Below are 19680 nucleotides of genomic sequence, written 5' to 3' on the forward strand. Positions count from 1 at the left end.
GTTTGGTAGATGTTTTCTTCTCTTTCTTCTTGTCTTTACCTTTAGGGGTGGGGGTTGCATCGGACGTCGAGAGAGTCGGTGCTGGAGCTTGTTTTGGTTCCACCACCGGTTCTCTGACTACTTTTGCTTCTCGCTCCTTGCTCTTTACTTGCTGGGTTGCCTCCCTAAAGGTAAGTTTATCTTTGCTTTGCAGACGTAGCGCTGCTTTGGTCGCTTGTATTCTTGGGCATTGCGGGGAGTTGGCTGCGTGGCTGCCCTTGCAGTTTGAGCAGTTAATTTTGCTACCCACCCTACACTCCGCCACCGCGTGTTCTCCTCCGCATTGGGCGCATACGGTTTTCCCTTACAGTACTTTACCGTATGTCCTAGTTTCTGGCAGTTGGCGCACTGCCTCACCCCCGTAACATAGGGGTGGGTACGGCGGTTGAGGTACACGATTTTAAGGGCCTCAGGTGCGGTACCTTTCTTGAAGGATAGGGCGAAGCTTCCCTGATCCTTCCCCTGAGCCACATTAACCCGATATACCTCGGTAGCTTGGTACCCCCTCCCTGTAAGATCTTCCAGAATTTCCTCCCCGGTATATTCGGCCGGTTTCCCATGAACAACCACCTTATCAATAGACAAGGTGATCGGTTCGGACACCGTCACGGTCATACCGAGAAGTATGTTCTGAGCCAGCGCCAGATCCATCTCAGACCTACTTTTTAAGGCAAGTCTAAGTTGGCCTGACACAGTGATCTTTAAGTCGGGTATGTTAGTAATACCCCACTTACTCTTTAGTTCCTTCCCCACAGCCGTAAGTTTGGCTCCTTGAAAGGACTTGCCTTCCAGTGGCCTCACTAGTACGACGTGAGGCTGCTCCTCTCTCCTTTTTGCCGCAGGAAAGAACTTCGGTGCAGGGCTGCTGTAAAAAGCGTCAGCCATGGACATGGGTGCGCTAGCCTCTGTCGCCATCGTTCTTATACTGCCGAAAGATACAATCGAAAACAAAAGGAGGGACTGAACAGTGTTGATTAAGGATTATATCTAATATATAGAAATAAAGTAAAAATAATATCCTAACAATATCCTAACAATAAAGCACTGAGGAAGGAGGTAAGGAAAAGAAAATAAAGTAAAATAAGATAAATTAAGAATGCAAAATATAAAGAAAGTAACCCTTATACCTTGTGAAGGTATAAAAACAAAGACAACCTTAAATCTATCCTTCGACTAGATGATCTTTGTAGTATCTAGTGGTCTTTCTGGGTTTGAGAAGTCTTTTTGGAGTCTTAGCTAGGCTACTTTATCTGAGATAAATTTAGTCGATAGCTTTGGAGCTCTGGTGCATTAGGTGTTATCAATACGAGTACTGCCCGGGCACAACTTCTCAGTACACTTTATGGTATGTCAGTCTTCATTGCTGGTGCAGAAAAGTAGGAACTTAAATCCCATTTCATTCAGTCGTTCATTTACATTTTGCATGTCAATTGGCAGGTATACATAATATAGACTATATTACCAAATAGACACAACATGATATACATAATATAGACTACAGTACTTAACAGACACAACACAGACATAGTATATACATAATATAGACTACAGTACTCAATAGACACAACACAGATATACATGTAGTATATACATAATATAGACTACAGTACTCAATACACATAATAAGAAACAATAATATCAAAGATTTATACTAATAATAAACAGTATGGATCTACAGCGGGGAGAGGGATGCTGACATGTCCAATATACCACTACAACGGGCCAGATCATATCGACCAGTTTAAAAAATATATATCTATTTCAAGATTTTATAACAGCCCAAAAATTATTGTGAAGTCTTACATTAAACGGGTCTTGCTATCCTTACAGAGAGCGCGTTGAGAGTATTCCAAGGGCGTTGTGCACGTCACTGTTGTTACAGTAATGAGCGCTAGTCGTTGGAATGGGACGAAAAGCGGAGGTCCCGTGTCACACTGATCAACAGTGAATATTTGCTAGTCCGTCTTCACAATACCTCTGTGAAACATATTGGTCTGCGCAAAAAAAAATTCTTGGAATTCGAAGAAATGTGAGCGGAAATGTCGCTGTCACATTGCATTGTGTCCGTCTCCATTTGCCTGTAGTTGTAGAAAAAGTATATGGACGTTAAACCCGTTTAAGGTGTTTTTATTCTCACATGTGGAGGTATGTTGTCATCACCCACCTGCGTCCGTCGGCTCATCATTTTCCACAAGACTTTGTGAACACTTCTTTTACATAATATAATATTCAAATTCTCAGGTATTTTTCATTTAGTATAAGTGAGGTCCATATTCTTGTGAATATAACACCGAAAAGAGAACACGATGGAATCTTGTATTGGGCGTAAAGAGAAACGTTAATGAAATTCCGTGGTCAATTTCGTGGAGTTATCTTCCCATTCATATTTCAAATATTAATGTTCGTGTACCCAATTTGCATTAAATACAGTTTTCTAAAGATTATTCATTAGGGTAAATAAAAACCTAATTAATTTTGTTGTATACGTTTTGTTGGATGTATTATTAATAAGTCCGACTTTGTTTATAAATTTATAAGTGCAATGTAATTTACACATCCTCAAAAATTAAAGTTATCCACTGCTGTTTTATTATCAATGACGTACTAGATACGTAGGTTACGTGTAAAGTAAATATATTAAATGCCACTTTTATCTTTAATTTATTGTTCAGTGTTAAAGTGATTTGTACAAAATAACCCCACAACATCTAATTATTGTTGCCATATCTGCACATTGTAGTTATTGTGTCTTAAAAATAATCGCCACTCTAGGCCCAATAAACAGTCCTTATAAAGCAAATATTGATAATGTGAAAAACAATCACGCTAATTTCAGGCGTCACATAGTTTAACGCAATCCTTTAATAATGGGATTGTAAATCGGACAAACACGGATACTTAGGCCTTCTTCCAATGATAAACTAGTTTTAGACGAAGAAAGCGTTCAAGATCAAAGTTGACCGATAGGTTCTAATTTAGATTTGAAAACATGATGGTCACTCCCAAATCACGACGAAAGCTTCTGAATTAACACGATTGACTGGCTTTCGTAAGTAACTTGATTGATTTTTGATTAAAATATACGTAATGCTTTGGCTTTTAGAGGAGGTGGATGTTTTTTTTTCTAAAATAATGTTCTATTTTATCGTACAGATTGTTGTTGCTGTGCAATTAGACACGCCGAAGTTACTATATGAAGAATAAAAAATTATTTTATGAAGAATGGGTTAACTTTAAGAAAAAAATATACCAGAATTGTTATTACTTTATTTGTCTAAAATACATAAAAATGGCAGTGTTTAATCAAGAGAAACCAGTATAAACTGCAAATGGTCAGAATTGGCCATTTGTTTTAAGCCATAAAGGCTGTAATGAACTTAAGAAAAACTGTATATCTACTCCAATATAACTGGTCGAGACAGTAATTATTATACGTGTTCGTCGTATAGAGGTGAAAACCTGACAGATTTGGTTATAACGAGTTTTAATCCCATTAAAAAGACAATGACATAGTATTTAAATGGCACATTTCTTTCAGCCATGCACTCAAGCGGAATTATAAAGGGAAGGTTTTCTTACTTAAAGATGCATTATTCAAGAGCTAAATCTGCCTAATGCAGATCTTTCGTTTGGCCTCAAACGTTACATAAATACACAAACTAGGTCATTTCGGGACTAACATATGGTTCAATTTTATTTCAATAATTCGCTTGTAGGGGTCCTTAGCAGTGGGGGGAAACCGGAAGACCCGGAGACAACCCGCGGGGTTGGACTGGCGACCCTACTACCTACCATGTACAACCGGGAAATCGAAACCACACCAGTTGACTCAATGACAGACCTTATGATACAACGCGCACGCGCTAACCATTCGACCGTCCATCCCTACCCCACTCTCAGAATGAAGTTATTAGGCAGTTCTTTATCTAAATCTTACACAATGTATCTTTAATTTTCAAGTTTCTGAATTAAAAGTGTAGCTTCTCTAAATTCTGACACCCTTAAACCAATAGGTTACGAAGTAAAGAAATGAAATTTAGTTCGTATGGAAATCTTCATTGAATTGACCTGCTTTTTATACGCCCACATTTTCATGTGGACGTATATTGTCGTCGCCCCTGTCCGTCCACAATTGTTTGTGAACACTCTAAGGGTCACAATTTTTTATCCGATTTCAACGAAACTTGAAATATAGGTTTATCACCCTAAGATCTCGGTTCCTTTCGATATTTTAATGTATCAGACTGTAACTTCAAGGATTATGGCCCTTGATTGTACGAAAAATCACGTTTATAGCTTGTGGACACTGTAGAGGTCACAATTTGTATCCGATTTTGTTGAAACTTGAAATATATGTTTATAACCCAACGATCTCGGTTCCTTTCGATATGTGCGCATATCGGACCATAACTTCATGAATTATGGCCACTGATTGTACGAAAATCGCGTTTTTAGCTTGTGGACCCTATAGAGGTCATAATTTTTATCCGATTTAAAAAAAACTGTTTTAGTATATCACCGTTACACCCTAAGGCTGGCTGAGTTCGAATTTCGTGGAAATCAGATCAAAACTGACTGACAAAATGGCCGCCCATCGTTCTCAAATAGCGTAAAAATATAGTATATCAAGGTTGTGGACCCTATAGAGGTCACAATTTTTATCCGATTTTGTTGAAACTTGAAAGGTAAGTTTATAACCCAAAGACCTCGGTTCCTGTCGATATTCGTGCATATCGAATCGTAACTTCCTGAATTATGGCCCCTGATTGTAAGAAAAATCGCGTTTTTAGCTTGTGGACCCTATAGCGGTCATAATTCTTATTACCATTGCACCCTGAGGATGGTTGAGTTAGAATTTCGTAAAAATCGAACCAAAACTGACAGACAAAATGGCCACGCCTCGTAGTCAAATAGCGTAAAAATATGGTATATCAATGTTGTGGACCCTCTAGAGGTCACAACTTTCTTTTGCATGATTTTGATAAAACTTGAATTGTAAGTTTATAACCCAAAGATCTTGGTTCCTTTCGATATTCGCGCATATCGGATAGCAGCAACATCCTGAATTATGGCCCTTGGTTGTACGAAAAATCGCGTTTTTAGCTTGAGGTCCCTCTAGAGGTCACAATTTTTATCTGATTTAAAAACAAATGTGAATAATCGCGGATACCCGAACTTAACTTCCTGGATTATGGCCCCTGATTGTTCGAAAAATGGCATTTTTAGCCTGCGGATTCTCTAGAGGTCACAATTTTTTTCCGATTTTAAAAACCGTTTAAATATTTCACTATTCCACCATAATGAAGGTTGAATTCAAATTTCGAGAAAATCGAAATGAAACTGCTCAACAAAATGGTCGCTCTTTGTACGCAAATTGTGTAAAACTATGCAGTACGAAAGTTGTCGACCCTCTAGAGGTCACAATTTTTATCCGATTCTGATGAAACTTAAAACACATCTTTATATCACAAAGATCTCGGTCCCTTTTGATATTTGCGCATTTCAGACCATAACTTTCTGGAATATTGCCCCTGATTGTACAAAAAATCCCCTTTGTTTTTAGCTTGTTCTCTATCCATCTCTTTCAAAATGTTGGCATATCCTGTCTGACAGCCGCTGGTTATATATTCTTTTTGATGTAATAAACAAACGTTGACATTTTGCCCAAAGTGTGGGGGCATATCCCCGACAGTTACGGTCCGGCGCGCACCGTAATCAAATACGTCCAAAATCTTTTCATCCTTAACATATAAGTTTCATCTATATCGAACCAAGAGGGGTCCACAAACTTTGTGCATATTTTACATTTTGCGAAATAGGCAGGAGCCAAAACCCAAGAAGTTGCGGTCTGATGTGCATCAATATAGAACTCATCCAAGGTCGTTTTAAGATTCGAACGTTTCCGGCCTAGCCATGAAAAGATTGCACAAACTCAATCAATCTGTTGATGTTGCTAGAAAAATATTCCAGGATGTGCTTGACATACAAAACATGAATTTCACGTGCTATAATTTCCTATATATTTATAAACAGCATGACCCTCATTTTCTCTCAAAATGAAGAAATCCGAATGCGGACTCGTGATTAAGTAACTGCTTTCGAAAAAGTTGACGCCAAAGCAAATTAATGATGACATGACACCAACATTAGGTGACAATGCTCCTTCGTGTAGTTAGTTCAGTATGCTGAATTTACAAGGGGCGGGATTACAAGACATTAGCAAAAAATCAGTGGGACAAATAACCCATAAATATTTGCACATGAATAAGGCGTCAGTCCGCTAGGTTTCCAGAATGTTGACTGCGGAACAAAAACGTCAGAGCGCCATGTTTAGTCAACAGTTTCTCAGTACTATCGGAGAAATCCGCGTGATTTCTTGAGTCACATTGTTACTCGGGGTGAAACCTGGGTTCATCACTTTGACCCAGAGACAGAAGTCAAAGTTTGCAGTGGAAGCATGTAACGTCACGAACGCCCAATAAATTCAAAAGAACGTCTTCTGTTGGCACGGTCGTGACCTCCGTTTTCTGGGACTGAGGGCGTAATCACGATAAATTATCTAAAGAGGGGTTCCGCCATAAATGGTGCATACTACGCAGATAAAATGGCGCACATTGCGTCCTCAAATGAAAGAAAATCCCAGAGATAAACTTCGCCGAGATGTTTGGATGCCCAAGTAGCAGTGAGCGCTGCACATGACTGGTAGCTTCACGATTCTCCCTCACGCAGCCTTGGAAGAGGCGATAAACTGCGGTTACAAGAAATTGATTTTTTGAGCATAAAACGTTTTATGGGGCTAAAAATGCGTTTTTGAAAAAAAAAATTGTTCCTGAAACCGCAGAGTATCGCCCCTTCCATACGTGCTAGGTATTAGTATTTTACGCATCCTGGCACAATTTTTAATTTTTTGGACCACGGGAACAGTGACGGTTAATCTATCGTAGTGGGGGTCGGGGCATTTTGGGCGTGTCTGTTAGGGGTCACCGCACAAACTGTCTGGCAGTGGTCATTCATGATTCATGTAGTGGTACTGAACAACTCAAAAGCTGTTTTAGGTGGTACAGATTTCAACTAATCTAGCCTAGCTGCGGTCTGGAAATTAGAAAACTCTTGTCAGGGATACTCTACCACTACAAATGTCTGACAATTACATAGCTCTGTCAGGGGTAACCCACCACTAGAAATGTCTGTTAGAGTGTTTTTGTAACACCTGAAGATGTACGGTACGGTTTTCATGTGGTACACTTTTGAGCTAATCTAGCCTAGTTGGGGGGCATGGCATTTTGGGCGTGGAATACCACACCCACCACCAGAAACCCGGCAGACTTACATTCTGATGATACCAGATATACATGCATTGATACCGTAGGAGAGAATTGGTACACTTTTCAGCTAGGTTAACCCCCTGGGCTCCCGGTCTATTTTCTCCAGATCTAACACCTTCTAACTTCTTCCTCTTCCCACAACTTAAACCTGCCCCCTGCGACCATCGATTTCGGATGGATAATGCAGTCATCACTTCTGTGGATGTGTTAGGGTCACATGATAAACGGTGGTTTTCGGACGGGTTAAATATGCTGGGGAAACGGTTGAACAGGTGAAATCATGTTAAGGGGGTGAGGAGGGGTTATGTTAATATATATATATATATATATATATATATATACCGTAACAATTTTTATATAGATCGCATATCATGGAGGGTCCAAGAACTTCGTACAGATTTTACATTTCTCCCCAAAGTGAAATATCCTCAATCGTCCCAAGTGCAGTATAAAAAAAACCCTTATAATCCATTACGTCGAAGATTTAAAGGTTTTAACAGTTGTCATTTATTACTACAAAGAGGCGAACGAATGGTAAATATTTCGGACGAAATGGCGGAAAAGTTCCAAAGTGACAAAATTTTGGAAATTGTGGGTGGCGAATAAGTTGACCCTTTTCGAACCATACCTACGTCCCTTAAATAACAAGTAGATGTTAAATAGTTTATATAATAATAAAATGCATTAATTGAACTATTTTGACATGTAGGCCTAATTCATTATTAGAAATATCTCGGTCATTTTTCCCAGGACGTCAATCAGGAAAGAAGAAACTTCAAAATTTAATGTCACGTGTAGGACAAGAAAGGGCATTTTTAAGGAATCTGAAGCACAGGTGAGCTGGGAACACCAGCATTTGTTTTTCGCATCATCCGATACTAATTTTAAAAACTAAAACAGATGAATTGTGAATAGGCTATTGTATTATGAACCATTTACTATACATGCACGAAAAGATAGATTTGTGTTTTAAAAAGAGAGATTGGGTGATTTTTGTCCTTTGCTCTTTCTCTTTGGTTCTAGAGATATGCTAGGAAAATAATTTGGTCGTAATATACCGGTACACCCCAAAAAAGACAGACATTTTTAGGAGTTTGAAGAAAGACAGACAGGTAGGGTCGTTTAAAAGAGTTGCTCCCCTTAGTCCACCAAGTCCGGAAATTTCAACATTGCGTAGCTCTGTGCGCGAAGTATACGGTAATCAATATGGCCGCCATGTAACGGGAGTGTGAGTACCATTACCATTATTTTGGGAAATACTGTGATGTCTCGCTTGGCTGACTACTTCGTTTTGGTGGGATACGACCATGAGAAAGAACGTAAGTTATTTATTTACTTTCTATAACCGACAGCCTTCTATAACTAGGAATAATTAACGAATTCCAAGCGATCAGGTGCGATAGACTATCGTCGCGAACGAAGGTCTTCAAAGGATAATCTGGTAAATAAACCAAAATCAATTCACTTTCATGGCTTCTATAATAATACTGTCTATGACTAATCAAAGGGTGTGAAGGTCAGTGGAACTCTCATCACATTATTCATCCAGTCTTGATTGAGATTGTTTTTTTACGGTGTCAAGTGCAGACACCTAGCCAGACGTCACACTTGATTGACTTAACAACATGATTAGATTTACAGTTCCTTCAAAGTGGTTGCTTTAGCCTTCACTCTAGAATGCAGTGCTGCTACTGTCTAAATATATTATACAGTATGCAACTCTTCTATATGTTTATAATTAAAGTACACAAGTGATCACTTCTGATTGTCAAAACCTTCATTTATCATTGTACACAATACTAATAATACTGGGCCTATGGGAATCCCCCTATCCAATCACCACTCATCCATCCCTCATGCAGGATTCACATTTCCAGTTATAGATGACTTTTCTGTTTAATGTGGTCTTTGCATGGGCAGGATAGAATACATGTACTTTCTGTTGAAATCCTCGGCTTCCCTTAAAAAATCAAAGTGTAGTCTCAATGAATCATTCTTTCCCATTGTAAAGAGCATAAATTCCTACATACCACATTCGCCTACAGTACATATATTATACGTATTATGTTAGTGCACTACATATATTAGGTTCTCTACTGTACATAAAATATTTTTCTCACTTGTGAAGAAATGTTTTCCAAATATAAGATTTGCACAAATTCTCTATACAAAATCACAATTTAAAACTGTACAGAGTAAGACGACTGCACACTGTAGTTCCCTAATGCATACATTTGCCATGTCGGCTTCATGCAAAGTGACCCGTTTGGAAACAGAAGTAGAAAATTTTGTTTAAACACAGTCTTACCAACACAATTGTTCAAGTTTGTTTAGATTGTACATGTACACAAGAGCAGGCCATGATGAATTGTAAACTGCTACCCTCCGATGAAAAAAATAAATAAAATTGATTGCACAATTCCTGCAATTTTATAGACATCAATTGGTTGTTGTTATTGGTCTTCATAGGGTTTAGATGTATAGAAACAAAAATACATACATGTATGATGATGCTTTGAAAACGATGACAGTGGCAAGGGAACATCCACAAGATTCTTGTTAATCAACTGTGTGAGGGTTGAGTATGGTGCTCGATGACACTAACAAGCACCATAGTCCATGTAGTAAGCTGTAGCAGCCAGATATTTTCATAGCAAATTTTTTAAAAATCTACTTCACTTTTCAAGCTACATGTAGGTCCCCATTTGCCAGATGTATTGCCTGCAGGGCTGGCAAGTAAAATGTTGCGTAGTCATTTGGATGGTACAGAAAAGCTGGGTTCGGTCCTGTATTTTTTGGTGTGCACGTTAAAGAATCTGAGACAGTTTTCAGTATATTGTACATATAAGCTATATTTGACATAAAACTGGCTGACAAAATTGTCTCATATTATATTTCACCTTTTTTAACCACAAGGAGAAGCTAAAAAAACATATAATGATCTCATTTACTGGAAGTTAAAAGAATTTTGAACTCTGTGCATAATGTCAAGATTCTCAAGTTGATTTCAACCAACTTAATTATGATGGATTGTGTTTAATTGCCTGTGTACATTACATTAGATGTTGCAGAGAACACCATCTTCGAATTTAAATTTGCACAATAGTATTTTAAGGGGAAGGTATGTGCACAAGCACAAAAATTAATTGTAAATTATTCTTGACAGTAATATGTACAAACTTATAAATGGTTTTGTACAAATACCAAAGCTGAAAAAGACGCAGGTGGGTTTATGTTTTGGCTTGGCAACCACTCCAGATAAGGATAAGATGTCAAAGGAGAATCAGAATTTTATTGGAATAGTACAATGGGTTCTCATACATTTATACACAAATTCTGATTTCCAATTATTATCCTTAGCAATAACTTATCACCGCTTTGGACATCTGAAATTTTGGAATGAAATTATGGCAAACAGATTCAACAGATCATTTTAAAAGGAGGTGGTCCATCAGTTCTATGTGTTCTAGTTCTCTAAATGCAACTATATATTTAAGTATGCATTCAATATGGCATTCCAAATCTAAAAAAGAATGCTAGTTCTGTTTCTGATATGAACTGTTTAGAAATAGGTAGACCATCTCTTTTAAGAGAGCTAAACATCTAACTCAGTATTTTTCATAATATTCAAAATTTAAAACACGAATTAGAGTTCAATATTGGTCCATTTCAATATATATTGAATTAGTTATCTTGCCATGAAAATATAGGATCCAATATTTAAAACACAATGAACATTTTATAATCGATACACAAGTTGAGTATTCTATAGTTTTGGGTACCATTTGTAATGAAGAAAGAAAAACATATCCTACAAGATAATGCGGAAGTAATTAGTAATGACTGATTTACAAACTGCAAAATAAGAATAAAAAAGTGTTTAGAATGGATTATGCTGGTGTAAATGACTGTCGTTCAATTTGGGGTATTCACATACTTTTATTGAGAATAATAGATTACAAATTTCAGTTATTTTTGATATAAATCACTTTTAGACCCATTTCCATTGAATAGAGCCATAGGCCCTTTAAAATAATTATATTATATGTACATGTAGCATCATCCTTCTCTAAGATAAGATTTTATCTATAAATACCTGTCAGCCTTCTTAATAAAGAATAAAGAAAGTTTATACTGTTTATAAAAGCAGCCTGGTTTTACCAGGTGGTCGGTCAGTTGGTGAATGTTAAAAATTTTTGATCTTGATGAGATCTGACCAACTAACCACAATCCACTGAGCACTAATTCCAGATAGGTAAATGAATATGTATTCCATATAATTTCTCTAGAGATATTTGGTTCTGTTATAGTTCTACAAACGTTTGTGCTACTTACTAATGCCGTATGTAGACATTAAAAAAGATATTGCTTTCTTTGATGGCAGATACATGTATGCACTCACCTCTACCATACATGTACATGTTTTTTTTTAATTGTTTTAGAAACTACGATTTTTCTAAGAGTCTTTAAGCATGATATAAGCACCATGTCAATGATGCTTTTGGAAACGGGGGGGGGGGGGGTTGGATGGCCGAATGGTTAGCACGTTCGTGCTGTATCATAAGGCCTGTCATTGAGTCAACTGGCGTGGTTTCGAATCCCTGGTTGTACGTGACAAGGAGTAGGGTCGCCTGTCCAGCCTCGTGGGTTTTCTCCAGGTCCTCCCACTGCTAAAGACCCCTACGCGCAAGCGAATTATTGAAATAAAATTAAACCATGTTAGTCCCGAAATGACCTAGTTTGTGTCGAGTGGACGTTAAACCCCATTTCTCTCTGCTTTTGGAAACGTTTTTTTATATGTTCACATTTCATGTGCATCATGTGCATTGAGTAGATACATGTAGTCTTGTTGTTAACCCCTGTCTGTCTGTCAACAATTTGTGTAAATTCTCTACAGATCTGTTTTCATACACTCATTTGTTAACAAGCAGATAAATACTACCAGAATACCCCGTTGATATTTCCTGAGTTCATTACATGTAGGTAGGAACCAAAATACAATAGCACCCAATAACACATCCCACATTTCGAAACAAATAATTAGTCATTATTTATGCATCTTGATTTTATGTGGGCATATGTTGTCGTCAACTGTGTCTGTCAGTCCATCTACCATTTTAGTGAACACTCCACACATTACAGTTCTGCTCAGATTTTATTTAAATTTGCAAGGATTGTTCAGTTAGTTGTAACGAAAATTCAAAAGTAACAAATTTCAGAGTTATCTCCCGACTTACATTGAAAGCTTGTGAACATGATACAGCACAAAGTACGCCATAGAATGTGGTAATAATTAGTCAGTTTGATCATTAGAAGGAAGAACCCTATCAATATTCAACATCAGTTGTCTCCTGAATGACATTACTTGACAGCTAGTCTGCCAATTGACGTCATAATTAACAATTTAAGAATAAACACATTGTATTACTAATTATTCAACTGTATCATTGTACAACATATTATACTTGTAAGATATGTTTATCCAATCTGTTTCACAGAGTATTATGAAAGTCTTTAATAAATATCTCTGTAAAAGATGACTGCCTTCAACACATGACGTCATATCACGCGGCGTCAATCATTGACTCAATGGCGCGTGCATCGTTTACATAAGACGTTACTGATTCAATCAGAATGGCGCCTTTTACTCATTTAATACCCATTTACACTAAAATAGGAAATAATTTTTACCTACAAATACTTCAAACGTTTTTATTTATTTTTCTAATACATACAAAAAATATTTTAGAATTTAATTTGTCGGAGGAAAAAAGTTAATATTTGTGGCTCATTAAGTTGCATCGATGTCATCCTTATCAGTGACTGTCACGGCCTAGCGAATATTCACTGCTGATCAGTCTGATGTTTATCTTGGTATGTTGAAAAGAGGGTTTTAAATTGTTTTAAATAATGTACATGTACATGTATCTAGGCTATAGGATTGGGTGGGTCTAAAGTAGAAGCTTATAAAAAATTGAATTTTTTTTTATTGCAAATCGAGGAGTTATCCTACCAAGTCATTTCAAGTTTTTTAAATCTTGTAAACACAATACTCAAAAAATTAACCCTTGACATTTGGAATCTGATATGAGTGTAGGCCGTTGCCTTGCTATCTGGGAACAATTTCCCTCATAGCACCCTGTATGTCTGTACTGCATATGCCTTTGCAGAAAAGCAGGACATTAAACCCTATTTCATTGATTTGATTAATTTTCAACAATTCCTATTTATTGATTTGATTTTTGTTGTATATTTCTTGCAATGTCTATGTAGTTTATTTTTTTGCAATCTAATTAAAATATAGATCTATATTTCGTTTCGTTTTTTATACTTTCGATGGCCTACACTACATGTAGATCTAACAAGTCATAGTGGGAGTTCACGTTCTATGATGTCAGGTACCAAGCAAGCGATATTTGACCCGATAACGGCAGTCATTTGATTAACCAATTAGCGACCGCCATGCTTTTTTAAATCTACTTTTGCTTTGTTTTGATTTCTATCGCTGGTAATGTCTACCCACAGTTCCGCGCAAAAAAGGTCAAACGCTCGATTCGACAGACCATTTGATTGGCTGAGCCCTCATTTCAAGCAGAACACGAGTTAAATAACAAGTCTTCCAGATCCAAATGTAGTAAAGACAAGTAAAAATGAAATTTTGAACTATAAAAAACGAAACGAAATTGGATCTGTGTTTTAATCAGATCCTTTTTTTTTGTTATTTCTTGCAATGTCTATGTAGTTTTTGTTGTTTATTTCTTGCAATGTCTATGTAGTTAAGTCTGTCTTGTCAGGTTTTTTTTTTCCCTGTGTACAAGGGAGTGGATTTGTCATAACTTTTGGGGGGACGGACGAACCCTGGAATCTGGAACATTTCATTACCAAACCAAAATAATAATTACGAACAGTTTACTGTACCAGTGTTATTTCGATGAAAGCTGTAACTAGGTTAGTTCCTTTAGGAACTGTCTCTGAGCGGACGATGTCCACTGACAGTTCCTGTCGGGCCTTATAGTTAAGCTGCAATATGAAAATACGGTAAAATACCGCTCTTCCCCACCTGTGTTCTCAGGCTGTTTTACAACCCTAACCTTCTATTTTTCACCGTGATTCTTTATTTTCCGCCAAAAGGAATCATTTATCATTAAATTTGACGCAATTTTTTAATAATTCAACACCATTTTCAAGTAGAATTTAGCGATGAAATAAATATGCGGTTTGCGGGTCTCGTAATGGCTGATCAGTTCAAAAGTATTTTGTGTATGTTTTTAATTCTACTTGAAAATAGTGTTGAATCATTATAAATGTACGTCAGCTGTGGCAAGAAATGATTCCTTTGGTGAGTAAAGTAGAATCAAGGTGAAAATAGTAGGTAAGGATTCCAAAATAGCCTTAGAACAGAGTTGGGGAAGAGCGGTATTTTCATATTGCAGCTATATACGCAGTCCTTCATGTTTATAAAAAGCTCCTGAAACCTTGAATATATGCAGTTTAAAAGTAAACAAAAACTGAAAGTAGTTTATTAATCTCAATATTTAGGAGAGCGATTTAGCTAATTTAATGAATCCCCCAAAGGAAAGCCGACGTGCGTCGAGAGGAGCAGGAGCAAAAGCTCCCCTTAAACGTGAAGGACTGATATACGGCCCGATAGGAACTGTCAGTGGACATCGTCCGCTCTGAGACAGTTCCTAAAGGAACTATAACTGGGGGTAATATGATGACAATATGGAAAAATTTACTACCTACATGTACAATTAAGGAGGAAAGAATCGTGAAGATCAGTAGGCCTAACTGTGCCGAGACCCAAGGCAGTGGTCAGATAAACCTGAAAATCTAGCTGTCCTGGCGATCAAAATTATGGGGGGGGGGGACCGAGACCTATTCGCCCCCCCCCCCCCCTAAATCCACGCCCATGCCGTGTAGAACGGTCTTCCTGCACTTACTACTATAGAGTTATGGCCGTTGTCTACAATGAAAAAAGTTATAAAACCCAGTCCCCATCTGTATAAGGGTTAGTAGTGCCGGCAGAGATTACTGGCTAGGCATTTGGATGATGTAAAAAAAAAACCGATGTCCACCCTGTACTCGTTGGCGTGCATGTAAAAGAGCCCTTGTCAGTTGGAATTGGTTAACAAGTAGGCAGAAACACTGCTTTGTGGACTAAATCCTCCCTAGCATTGCACACTGTGACAATAGAAAAGATAATTCCGGTATACAAGTCTCAAAATAATGAAAAACACCAGTCCTTTCATTTCAAATGGTTTTTTTTCCTTTCACTAAAACTAATAACTTGATTCTACAGTAATTTTTCTCATGATCATTTTTATACGCCCACATTGAAATGTGGTTGTATATTGCTGTCAACCCCGTCCATCCATCCGGTGTCCACAAACAACCTAAAGTTAATATTCGATTGACTTTAGATTTATACACAGTGTTTACGAACATGAGATGATGAATCCTCTTGATTTTCAACAAATCCGATAATTACTGCCAGAGTTATGGCCCTTGCTCACTTTGAAAAATCTTGTTGACGTTCTACAGGCTAAAGTTAATATCCAATTGACTTTAAATTTATACACAGTGTTTAAAGTCATGAGACGAAGAAGTCTATTGATTTTGAATGGTTTATGATAATCACTGCCACAGTTATGGCCCTTGATCACTTGGGAAGTCTTGTGGATGTGCTATATAAGAGGCTAAAGTTCATGTAAATTTGTAGACAGTATTTAAGGTCATGAGACAACAAAAGAAACAAATTCCAAAGATTTATGATAATTTCTTAATGGGTTTTTACTGTAATCAGGTTTTAGTGTGTTGTAAATGTTTTCATCACAGACAAAAGAAAAAATATGCGACAATCCTTGTTGACTTCCCGGACGACTTAGCTGCTGTGGGTGTATGTTTCGTTGCCTGGCAACCTTTCAAAGAAAGCTGGGGACTATTAAAATGGGTTCGTCCTTCTGTCCGTTCGTCCGTCTGTCCGTCACACTTTTTGGCTCACAATAACTCTCTTTCTAATTGAGCTAGAATGTTCTAACTTGGTATAGGTTTTTATTAGGTCGATGCCTTGATGCAGTCGAAGATGAACATTTTCTGCTTAGGGTAAGCAGAGATAAGCAATTTGATTGTTTGATGCTTTGGGACACGATGACTTTAGTTCTAATTAAATGAGAGTGATGAAACTTGGTGTATAGTTTCATTACATTAATACCTTGACTGAGTTCGATAATGATCATTTTCTGCTCAGGGTAAGCAGAGTGATAATCAGTTTGATTGGCCGAGACTTTGGAACACAATAACTCTCCTTCTTATTGAGCTAAAATTTTCAAACTGGGTGTAGGCGTTCATTATGTCAATGCCTTGATGGAGTTTGAAGATGAGCATTTTCTGCTTATGGTAAGCAGAGATAAGCAATCTGATTGGTTGATTCTTTGGAGCATGATAACTTTGATTATAATGAATTGAAAGCGATGGAATTCTTAATATAGATTCATTAAGTTCAATGGTGAGAATTTTCTGCTTAGGCTAAAGAGCGACAGGCAATTTGATTGGTCAAGACTTTGGAACATAACAACTCTGCTTTTAATTGAAGTAGAATGTTTAAACTTGATGTAGATGTTCATTAGGTGAATGTCTTGACTGAGTTCAATGATTAACATTTCGAGCTAATACTAAGCAGAGCTAAGCAATTTCATTGGTCGATGCTTTGGGACAAGATAACCTTGATTCTATCTGATAGAGAGTAATGAAACTTAGTGTATAGTTTGATTGCTCGATACTTTTGAAAAAAATAAATGTGCGATTAATTAAAGATACATTATGGGAGATTTTTATAGAGAGTTGGCCATTCTTGCTATAACAGTTCAAAAGTAGATGATGAAAGAAGAATATATTGAAAAATTCAGTCAAATTACTTTATTCTGAACATAGTTATCATCGTTGTAATATTTGCCTAGAAATGGTAGCGAAATGTGTCTTCACCTTCGCAGATCGTTTGATTGACAGGCGTTAACTCCACCTACATATCTCGATTATCAAGTAAAGTTTTCAATGGCATACGGAAACGCTTTACAGCATCCTCGCTAAGTACACTCTATCATTTAGCCTTGATCTAACTGACGTATTTTCATCAGGTTACCCCTTATTTGATTTAATCAATTAGTGAAATCCTATTTAAATCCGAGCTGTAGCCGAGCCATCCGTGGGTCTACAGAGTTGATTTTGGTCTTGTTGTTTAAATAAAGATCTAATTTATAATTTCTATAACATCTGAAGCCTAAATTAAGACTTGCAATAATCAGATTTAGCTCTTGCATAATGCATGTTTAATATGTGTCATCTATTTATTTTGGGATTTCGGCGGGGGACATCAGCCTCACTGTTGCACTGTTGGCTTGTTTATCATAAATATTACTCTAACCTAAGTATAAAACATACAAGTAGTAAAATTGGAATTAGATTTGCAAGATAATGCAATTTGATTCTACCAAAATGTATGTACATTGTATATGGATAACTCATACTTTTTAGTTTTTCATCCAACCAGCATGGCTGCGCTCTATTGTCCGATTGACTTGAAACTTATACAACATTGTCATTACACAATGAAGTTTATTGATTTTTAAGGACTCAATTAAAATACAATTTGAAATTTAGGCATTGTGCTTATGTTCATGAAGGTATTGATCTGATTATTGGTGCTTTTGAATTATATATTAGTGCTAGACACAAGCCTATCTGATAATTAATTAAGGGGTTGTTGCCATTAATCAGTTTTTAGTGTCTCGTAAATACGTCCATTACAGTGAAAAGTAAAACATGCCAACCTTTATAGAACACTTGGACGACTTCTTTACTGTGGGGCATGTGTTTCATTGCCTGATAGCCTATCGTTTGACTAATCATAAACACAACCCAATCAAACCTATGATTTTGGGGATTGTTCATTAATTTCATTTGGTCATAAGGAAGAACCCTATAGGTTGTAAATCACTGTTCTATCTCCCTGTTTACTTACAAACTTATAAAAACATGTTGATAAAACTTAGTGGGTTTGTTGATTTATTAGTCATACTCAGTGGGAAGAATTTTATTGAATTTCAAATTGATTTCAAACATCTTTCTGGGCACATTTTGACAATGTGAGATTGTGTGTGTTACAGGACAAAATTCTTAATAGTGCAGTAGTATATTCCCACCACTCCTGTTGGTCCTTTGTCTACCATTTTTTTTTAATTCTCTACAGACTACATTTATTATGATCTTATCAAAATTTATACATGTCGTTGCCTTTGATGACCTTTAGAACCCTATGAATGCTCTAACAACAAAGGGGAGCCACGATGGCTAATGGAGTAAGACTCTGGCTTGCTATCCTGGAGGTTGTGGGTTTGCTCTCGCTGTCAGCTGAGGAAATTCATTGGAATTTTTCAACATGGCTTCTCCTTGTCAGTGGTGCAGGACAGGGCCTGACAAGGACAACTATCTAGTCATTTAGGTGGGAAGAAAAACCGAGGTCCCTTGTACACATTTGGTTTTTATTTACTATAAGATTCACAATACAACAACTTTTGTCGTCTGCCCAGACAACTTTGCTGCTGTGGATGTCTTTTAAAACTTTGTGGTATACATTGTCTTATTATTGTGGTATATATTGCAAATTATAGGGTTATCCTTTGATTCCTTTCTGTATACATTCAAATTTTTAAAATCTTGTCAATATGATGCTGGGCAAAGATCTCAACATAATTTTTAAACCATGGTCAGGTTGGTTATTGGGATAAAAGAAAGAATCATATTGAATATCAAAAATTTTGGTTCGTTATCTCGTCATTCTATTTTTGTCTCTTAAAAGTTAAAGCTTGTGAATATGATACAGAAAGGGAGCCATGGTGGCTCAGTGAGTAAGACATTGGCTCGTTAACTGTAAGGTCCCGTGTTCGATATCTGCGTCGACTGAGGAAGCTCATCAGGATTTCTGGCATGTTTCCTTCCCATTCAGTGATGTAGGACGGAGGGCCTGGCAAGAGACAATGTATAGTCATTCGAATGGGACACATTGGTGTGCATGTAAAATGTCCCTTGACAGTTCAGATTTATTAGCCCAGTTGGAGCAGAACATTAATGATACAGGAAAAAGTTCTCAATGGATTTTTTATTAGTCCATGTTAAATCTGGGTGTATCGCAAGAGCTTTTGAGTAGTAGATTACCCTACTACATGTATGTTGTAGTCCTGAAATTTTTTTTTAAGCAACTGTTTTCGAAGTGCATCAATTTTTCTGTCACATTTATATACATTGTATGTTATTTGTA

General features: G+C 37.0%; 1 protein-coding gene across 3 annotated transcripts in view; it reads left to right on the plus strand.

Annotated features, from left to right (window-relative positions):
* Positions 1 to 8571: 8571 nt before the first annotated feature.
* LOC126825040 (myotubularin-related protein 13) overlaps positions 8572 to 19680 on the plus strand; it is an 82268-nt gene continuing 71159 nt past the window's right edge. For all 3 annotated transcript variants that reach the window (XM_050554463.1, XM_050554464.1, XM_050554465.1), the window contains exon 1: positions 8572 to 8683. In XM_050554463.1, the coding sequence (XP_050410420.1) occupies positions 8629 to 8683 (55 nt within the window). In that variant the 5' untranslated portion in view covers positions 8572 to 8628. The remainder of the gene's footprint in view (positions 8684 to 19680) is intronic.

The sequence above is a fragment of the Patella vulgata genome, chromosome 6 (genome assembly GCF_932274485.2).
Source record: "Patella vulgata chromosome 6, xgPatVulg1.2, whole genome shotgun sequence".
NCBI classification, from domain to species: Eukaryota; Metazoa; Mollusca; class Gastropoda; family Patellidae; genus Patella; species Patella vulgata.